The sequence below is a fragment of the Teleopsis dalmanni genome, chromosome 1 (assembly GCF_002237135.1).
Source record: "Teleopsis dalmanni isolate 2A chromosome 1, ASM223713v2, whole genome shotgun sequence".
Classification (NCBI taxonomy): Eukaryota; Metazoa; Arthropoda; class Insecta; order Diptera; family Diopsidae; genus Teleopsis; species Teleopsis dalmanni.
In genome coordinates, this window is record NC_051846.1 from 71,534,472 (window position 1) to 71,543,127 (window position 8,656).

Genomic DNA, 8,656 nt, shown 5'->3' on the forward strand with positions numbered 1-8,656 from the left:
CAGCGCGCGAATTTTAAATGAGAATTTCCGAAAACTTTTCGGTCACAATGTATGGAACTTCTTGTGCACCGTTCTTGGCAAAAAGAGCTCTACTAGAAGTTGCTTATGATTGTGCAGATAAAAACTCAAAGTTATATCAGGTAATAAAAAATGATTTCTATATGGACGATTTGATGACAGGTGCGGACTCCATAAAAGAATGTGTAAACATTCAATTTGAAATCAGTCGGCAGCTAGAAAAGTTTGGATTTCATTTGCGAAAATGGATGGCAAACGAAAAGCGAATTTTAGGTGAAATTTCGGACTCTGGAAACAGTTATATTATTAAAGTAGAAGACGGAGAAGCTGTTAAGACGCTCGGTATACAATGGGTGCCGAAATCAGACAATTTTACCTTTTACATCGAGTCAGTAGATAGTACTAACATAACTAAACGCAAAGCACTGTCTATATTGGCTCGAATCTATGATCCACTTGGATGGTTGACACAAACAACAACAATGGCGAAATTATTTATACAAAAATTATGGCTTATGAACTTGACGTGGGATACGAAGTTAGACGTTAAATTATCTCACGGATGAAATGCGATTGTTTCAAGGATTTCGACTATTAAAGATATAAAAATTCCTAGATGGATATCAACTTTAGCTGACACAAGTTTAGAGCTTCATGGATTTGCGGACGCTTCAGAGAAGGCTTATGCAGCAGTAGTTTATGCTAAAACTTCTAATGCTATTACTATGCTAACAGCAAAGTCTAAAGTAAATCCGATAAAAAACAAAAAGACATTACCCAAGCTGGAGTTATGTGGAGCTCATCTGTTAGAAAAACTTATGAAAAGCATTAAGGAAGTTATAAACAGAGAAGTCAAAATATATGCTTGGAGCGATTCAACAATAGCATTATCATGGATCAAGAACGAAAATAAAACTAAAGATAAATTTATTGGGACTCGTGTAAGAGAAATCAAGCAATGCATGCCTTCGGCAACGTGGAATCATGTCAGGTCAGAAGACAATCCAGCGGATGTGGCTTCAAGGGGCTTGAAACCAGAAAAACTTGCAGCACATAGTTTATGGTGGAATGGTCCTACATGGTTAAAAGATGAATCAAACTGGCCAACAGCAACTGAATCTGTTCTTTGTGCAACAAATAATATAAACTCTTCACAGAACATAATCAACGATATAATAGATCGGTATTCCAATTATAGGAAATTATTATACGTCATTGCATATATAAGCAGATTCATCAGAAAGCTAAAAAAGGAGAAGTTTCCTGTGTGGTTGACAGTAGAAGAATTAAGGGAGGCAGAAAATATTATAATACGGCATACTCAACATTTATATTTCACAAAAGAAATCAATTTGATCAAAAACAGAAGAGAACTTCCATCTGGTTATAAAATTTGTAGTCTTTACCCGTTTCTGGATAAAAATGAAACACTGCGAGTCGGAGGCCGGTTAGAAAATTCTCCATTCTCTTTTGCTACAAAACATCCAATACTATTACCAAAATGTCACTTAACGATGCTAATAGTTGATGATTATCATAAAACTACACTACATGGCGGTATAAAACTAATGGAAAATATGTTGAGGCGGCAATATTGGATAATTAATGCTAGAAATATTATTAAAAGGTATGTTCGAAGCTGTGTTAGATGTATACGATATAGCGCTACACAGTTAATGGGGAACCTACCGGAAAGCAGAGTGTCAATATCGAAGCCATTTGAGCATGCAGGAATAGATTATGCAGACCCCGTACAAATGAGAGTATCAAAAGGAAGAGGTCAGAAATCATATAAAGGTTATATAGCCGTTTTCATTTGTATGGCTACGAAAGCAATCCATTTAGAAGCTGTAAGTGACCTGTCAACAGATGCGTTTCTGGCTGCCCTTAGAAGATTTTTCGGTAGAAGAGGCAAAAGTTCGCATTTATATTCAGATAATGATACAAATTTTGTCGGTGCTGCTAAGAAAATAGATGATGAATATGAAAAAACTATTAGAAAACTTTCATCACTTGCTGGGACGATGGCAGCGGAAAAAATTACATGGCATTTTATTCCCCCTTTGGAGGAATCTGGGAGGCTGCAGTCAAGTCGATGAAACATCATTTAAGACGAGTCATTGGTGAAGTGAAATTAACTTATGAAGAAATGTCGACACTGTTAATTCAAGTGGAAGCAGTGTTAAATTCTAGACCGTTATGTAAAGTACGAGATGATACAGAGAATACTGATGTTTTAACTCCCGGCCATTTCCTAGTTGGAAGACCTTTAATTGATATTCCAGAGGAAAGTTGTTCAAAATCAATTGATTCTCTTAATCGGTGGAAAATAATTCAGAAAATAAAAGGTGATTTCTGGAATAAATGGAAATATGAATATCTTGCAAGTCTTCAACATCGTCGCAAGTGGAAGCATTCTGGCCCAAATATAAAAGAGGATCAGGTAGTTCTTATCAAAGATGAAAACACATCACCAGCTAGATGGCCTTTGGGTAAAATTATTGAAACACATAATGGTACGGATGACAAAACTCGAGTTGTTACAGTTAAGATGCAAGATGCCATTGTAAAAAGACCGGTAATAAAAAATATGTCCTTTAGATGTTTATCATGATCCAGATATCGGTTCTAAGTTAAAGGGAGCATCTAAGAAACCAGAAATGAACATCTCCAAAGTATTTCTAGCAATGTTCTTGTTAGTGTTTGGTCAAGTAGCAGCGGTACAAAACACAACAAAAACAATAATATCTCCATTTAATGAAGGAACAACGGTTTATTTAGATCACTTAGGTAAAATGGATGTTACATCTTCAAAATGGAACATGGTGGTCTATTACGATTTAACGACATATATAGCATCAGTTTCGCAGCTAACAGATTTAATTGAGCGTAGTTGGCAGATATGTGGTAGACTTGGAGAGTTTAGATATCATTGTGAAGAAACTCTGATAAGAATGAAACATAAAATTGCCGAAGTAAAATCCAATAATAAGTTATTTGGCTTAAAAGACAATAATCGTATCAAGAGATCTTTAAATGCTGTTGGTTCCATATACCACCTACTGTTTGGATTAATGGACAATGACGATCGTGAAGAATTAGAACACGACATGAGAAATCTTTTAAGCAATCAATTCAAGATTGAAAACCTGCTTCGCAATCAAACCTCATTGGTTAATGCTACGATAAATGTTTTACAGAAAACTACCAACGAAGTAAACGAAGGTTATAAGCAAATTCAGGAAAAGGTTGACAACATGATCGAGATCACAAATGAACAATATTTTATCTATAAAGAGTTCATTAAATTTATGGCAGTCGCAAATCAAATGGAGGCTCAACTACAAGAAATAGAAAAGATTCAATTTCAAGTGCTAAGGCTACTAATAGATGTTAATCATGGAAAAATTAGTTCAGTTCTGTTAAGACCGGAACAACTTAGCTTGGAAATTGCAAAAATAAAAGCATGGCTACCAGAGAAGATGCAATTACCTGGTGATACATCCAATCAAATTGCCACAATTATCCGTCTTCTAACAGGAGAGGCAATAATTGTGAACAGCAAGCTAGTTATCAAAATACAAATTCCTCTGATTACAATAAAATTTTCCAACATTTTTAAGGTAGATCCAGTTCCGGTCAAACATGGCGATACGAACGTAGTGGCGTCCATAGCTCAACCTTACCTAGTCTACAGTCACGAGAGTGATGTTTACCATTTAACGTCTGAATTGGAGTGGCGTCAATGTAAAACCATATCTGACCGACAATATCTATGTGAAGAGACTTGGGCATGGCAAGATGCAAACGATAACTCCTGCGAAGTATCTCCTTTGAAACCACATAAGAAGATTGTATGCCAGTTTGTAGAGGCCAGTAACAAACATATGTGGGTAAATCTAAATAATCGTCGGCAATGGATTTTTAGGGCATCATTAAACGCTACTTTACACGTATTTTGTGACCAGAAGCATCAAGACCTGTTTTCACTTCCACAGCAGGGTCTGTTGATACTGCAATCAGGGTGCTCTGGCCAAATTGGAAAGACGCAAATACCAGCAAGCAATCATAACAATGTATCAACTCAAGGGGATTTTGGTATACAATTGATAAAACATATGCAAGATACATCAGCTGATCTATTGAAGCCATTAAATTCACACTTAATCGATCATAAAGAAGAATTCATTAAGATTAAGCAACAGATTCACCGCATCCAAGCAGAAGATTGGACCCTGAAAGGTTTACACTTCCATCACGCAACTGGACACATATCATTAAGTATTTTATGTATATTTATCATGATTATCCTAGTTTACTTTATAAGAAAATGTTTGTTAAAGGGGAAGGCGAATGTGATTATTATTCGTCGACCACAAGAAACCTAGTACTAAAATATTTTATTACACTTTGGCGGGCCGCAGAATGTTCAAATTTAAATAAATTTTCTCAACATTCTTATCTTAAGGAAAACTCTGCGGCCTTTACTATTTAGCTATTTTTTATTTAGGCATGATAAAATTGGTTTTTTTAATGTATTTAGGATAAGAAATCCGTGCACATTAGCAGTGGTGGTTGTTTAAATTGCTTATCATTCATGTAAGCAAAATACCACCAACGCACAAGAAGATAACAATTACTTGATTATTTAGGATAGAGTATTTTCTTTTCTGCTCAAATTGCTTATTTATACATGCTCAAATTACTTGTATATTTAGGATAGAATATTTTCTTTGTTTATTTTATGATCAAATATTTTGTATCTTTAATTTGAGAGATAAACCAATATCATGCATTTAGTGATAAGGATAGATTTTAAGTTACTATATAAGCAGTTCATTTTTAAAAATAAATTCAGTGTCTTACAAACATTCAATGAGTATTAAATTTTTACTACGGGATAAATTTTTAATAAGGTCCTTGCCGCCATGATTCCTTGATATGATTAGCGCTTTAATATTCCTTAAATTATAAACTATATTCTCTTATTATTGTCTTGACTTTTGAGATTGACCAACCAGGTCCCTGCCCGGGCGGCAATTGTAACGACACACTTTCTGTCGCTGATGATGCTGAGATATACTCAGCCGTCGTCCAGGGGTCGTTGCAATAGAATTTTTATTTTAGAAGTCAAAGACAATGTGATATAGTAATTCAATTATTTTTTTAGGAAAATTTAAAATAAAATAAGGTTTTACAATCTAATATAATTATAATATAATGCTGGTTTGCTAATTTGATGACTACGATTATTTGGAATAATTGTGCTTCGATGATTGTTCCGATTGTTGTTTCCACGTCCCTGAAATGTTGCTGTCAGACGACACTACTCGTGCTAATCTTGGTGTTTTGTCAGAAGACATCGTTAACTAGAGATTAGAAGTGTTATGTTGGGTTACAGCCTTGGTTAGCATTCATTAATGTTAGGACGTATTACTACCCTAACTCAAATCTACAGAAAATCCTACTAGTCGAGATGTATCATGACTACCTTGGCTTTATTTACATATAAGACTACATATACAATCTACTCATCAAGACGTATGTACTACCTTGACGCTATACAAGACTAGTAGTCAAAACGTATGTACTACCTTGACGCTATAGTTCTACTGACTTGTTTCACGAAGACGCATTAATACCTTTGAGAGTTTCCCAACAAGTGCCCTTGCTTGTACAATGCGCGTTTATTTATACTCAACCGACCGAAGCTTTTCCTGTAGCGCATCGGTACATTTGACGTTGGTATTTTTGATACTTGTTGTCTTTTGATACTATTGTTTGCCTGGGTGTAACTTCTGTGGTTTGTGTTTTCGTGCATTCTTGAATTCGCCGTGCTTTGTATTTAGTTCAACCAAAGCTTTCATGCTTTGACGTTTCTTCTCTTGTTTACAAACGTGTTTTTTTTATATAGTGCCGGTGTTTGTGGTTTGTTATTTATATTTATTTATTAATAAATAATAAAAAAAATTAATAAAACAAAAAATAAATAAATATATTAATAGTGAATGAATAAGGTGTGTATATTTTTCACTTATTTAAATACTTTTTTTTGTTAATTGCAATAGTAATTTCAGATGTATTCCGTGTGTCACCGATGCAGATGCGGGGTATTACTTGTGAGTTATTTTAATATAATATAATATATATTAAATAAAATCAATCTATTTTATTTTAGATCGTATTGAAAATTCTTAAAGTGAGTGAAATTATGTTATATGTTGCGTGTTAAACATAGTGTATTGTAATGTGTAACTAAAATGTCTTTTGAAGTTACAAGTATCGTGTTGGTGTTGTTGCTTGCTTGTTGTTATATTGAAACTATGTAGGATGTAAATATATGAATATTTCCTTCCATACAGAAGAACGCGAAACAGTGGTGATGGAAGTTGAAGCGATATTAAAATTACGACCATTGACTTCAATGTCCAATGATTCAACTGATTTGACAGCAATAACTCCAGGACACTTATTAATTGGAAAAGCTCTTACAGCTCAAGTAGATAGGCGGTCAAAACCAGAAAAACATACGTTATTGTCACGTTGGAACAAAGTTTTCCAGTTAAAACATAATTTCTGGAAATTTTGGTCTAACCATTATTTGATGGAACTATATAACAAATGGAAAACACAATCTAAATACATACAATTAGGAGACATTGTTAAAATCAAAGAAGACAACGTCCAAATGATGCAGTGGCTCTAGTGGTGAATTGTACATGTGTACGAGGGTTGTATGGACGGAAATTTTTAAACCAAATTTTCGCGTGCATAAATATACACCGAAATTCATTAATATTTATTTTCACTACCACTAAATTCACGAATATTTATGTTTTGTTTGTAATACGAGTGTTTTGTTTGAGTTATCTTGATCAACTAACTTTATTATTTTACATTATACAATATTTACTTAAACTACTTACAGGCTAGAGTTTCCAACTTTATATAGTTAAAATAATTATTAATATTGTTGAATATGACATCTCGCCCCTTAAAATTGTAATATATTCGAAATATATGTTCTATGTATAAGGTTTAAAGGTATGTATATTACATATTATTCAAATAATATATTCATAATATATACAGCAAATATATATTATATTCATAATATATATTTGCTGTTGTTTTCTGCTGACGTTGATGAACGGTGTTTTATTTGATTTTGATGACGTCTCACGTAACCGTTGGACGTTTTCACAATATAAACCATGCATCCTAAGTTTTTAATAATGACTGCTTCTACCCACTTCGGACCTCGACCATAATGTTTAATATACACGGTTTCGTTAGGCGAAAATTTAGTTGAACGAGTGACGGGTTTATTGTTGTTTGGTGGTGCTGATAACAGTGTAAGCACGGTACGTGGCGCACGCCCATGTAACAATTCTGCCGGTGACTTCCCTTTGGCATTAGGAATAGCTCGGTATGTCGCTAGATACTTTACCAAAGTCAATTTAATCGATAACCCATCATCAATATTCTTTTGAACGGATGATTTGAATGTACGTACGAACCTTTCCGCGAGCCCATTTGATGCTGGGTGAAATGGTGCTGTTTTAACATGACTTATGCCATTACGAGCACAATATTCAGCGGACTGGTCGGAAGTTAGCTGAGGTCCATTGTCACTAACTATAGTTTCAGGTAGTCCTTCTAATGAAAAAACTGCTGACAAAGCTGCTATGGTGTCAATAGTGGTGATAGTTTTAAGCTGTACCACAAATGGAAACTGTGAGAAAGCGTCAACTACTATTAGCCACATAGACTGGAACACTGGGCCAGCAAAATCTATGTGTACTCGTTGCCATGGTCGTTCTGGCTTTGGCCACTCGTGGTATTTTTGTTTCGGACTTGAACCCGCAATTTGACAAACACTGCATTGTGAAGCAAGTTTTTCGATGTCGTTGTCAATATTAGGCCACCAGCAGTGTTGCCTAGCGAGTTGCTTCATCTTAACGATGCCCCAATGGCCGTCATGGAGAAGCTTTAAAACTGACTGATGCAAGGATTGAGGTACAATGACTCGAGTAGCATCTGTCTGTAAATAAATCAAATCATCTCGAATGAAAAGAGCATACTTACGACGAAAATAAGGAAGCAAATCCATGTCGCCATCGGCTAATTTTGTCCGCCACCCTTCCGAAATTAAATTTTTTACACGTTTTAGTATGTAATCGTCTTTGTAGTGCTGTTGTAGCAATCCGACGTTGATAAGTGTGTCATAATTTTCTATTTGATAACAATGCTCCAACCTGTCGAACTCAGGATCTGGTCCACAAGGCAGGCGTGATAAGGCATCGGCATTTGAGTGATCGGCAGTTCTACGAAACTGTATCTCAAACTGATAAGACATCAATGTTATTGCCCAACGTTGCAACCGATGTGTAGACATTGATGGCAAATTTTTGTTTGGACTGAAGATGCTTACTAAAGGTTTATAGTCCGTAACCAGAATAAATTTATGACCAAATAAGTACTGATGGAAACGAGTAACTCCAAATATTATCGAAAGTGCCTCTTTTTCGATTTGGCTGTATCGAACTTGTAACGACACTTTTTTGGTGACGTTCAAAAATATTTAGTTTTTGCTGGGGTATCCTCAGCCGTCGTCCAGAGTCATTACAATGAATTT

General features: G+C 35.0%; 2 protein-coding genes across 2 annotated transcripts; one reads left to right on the forward strand and one right to left on the reverse strand.

The window, feature by feature from the left end:
* The first annotated feature begins 47 nt into the window (after positions 1-47).
* LOC119684761 lies at positions 48-2,117 on the forward strand. Its single transcript, XM_038098878.1, has 2 exons — positions 48-556; positions 635-2,117. The coding sequence occupies exons 1-2, from the start codon at positions 48-50 to the stop codon at positions 2,115-2,117; spliced, it is 1,992 nt and encodes a 663-aa protein (XP_037954806.1).
* Positions 2,118-7,126: 5,009 nt separating this feature from the next.
* Positions 7,127-8,416, reverse strand: LOC119684769 (uncharacterized protein K02A2.6-like). The gene has a single exon (XM_038098886.1). The coding sequence runs from the start codon at positions 8,414-8,416 to the stop codon at positions 7,127-7,129; it is 1,290 nt and encodes a 429-aa protein (XP_037954814.1).
* Positions 8,417-8,656: the final 240 nt, after the last annotated feature.

Bases quoted from the DNA above. Each gene is read 5' to 3' on its own strand.
- LOC119684769 (XM_038098886.1), bottom strand. From the start codon at position 8,416: ATGTCTACACATCGGTTGCAACGTTGGGCAATAACATTGATGTCTTAT.
- LOC119684761 (XM_038098878.1), top strand. From the start codon at position 48: ATGTATGGAACTTCTTGTGCACCGTTCTTGGCAAAAAGAGCTCTACTA. The intron at 557-634 runs GTTAGACGTTAA...AAAAATTCCTAG, and splicing joins AACTTGACGTGGGATACGAA to ATGGATATCAACTTTAGCTG.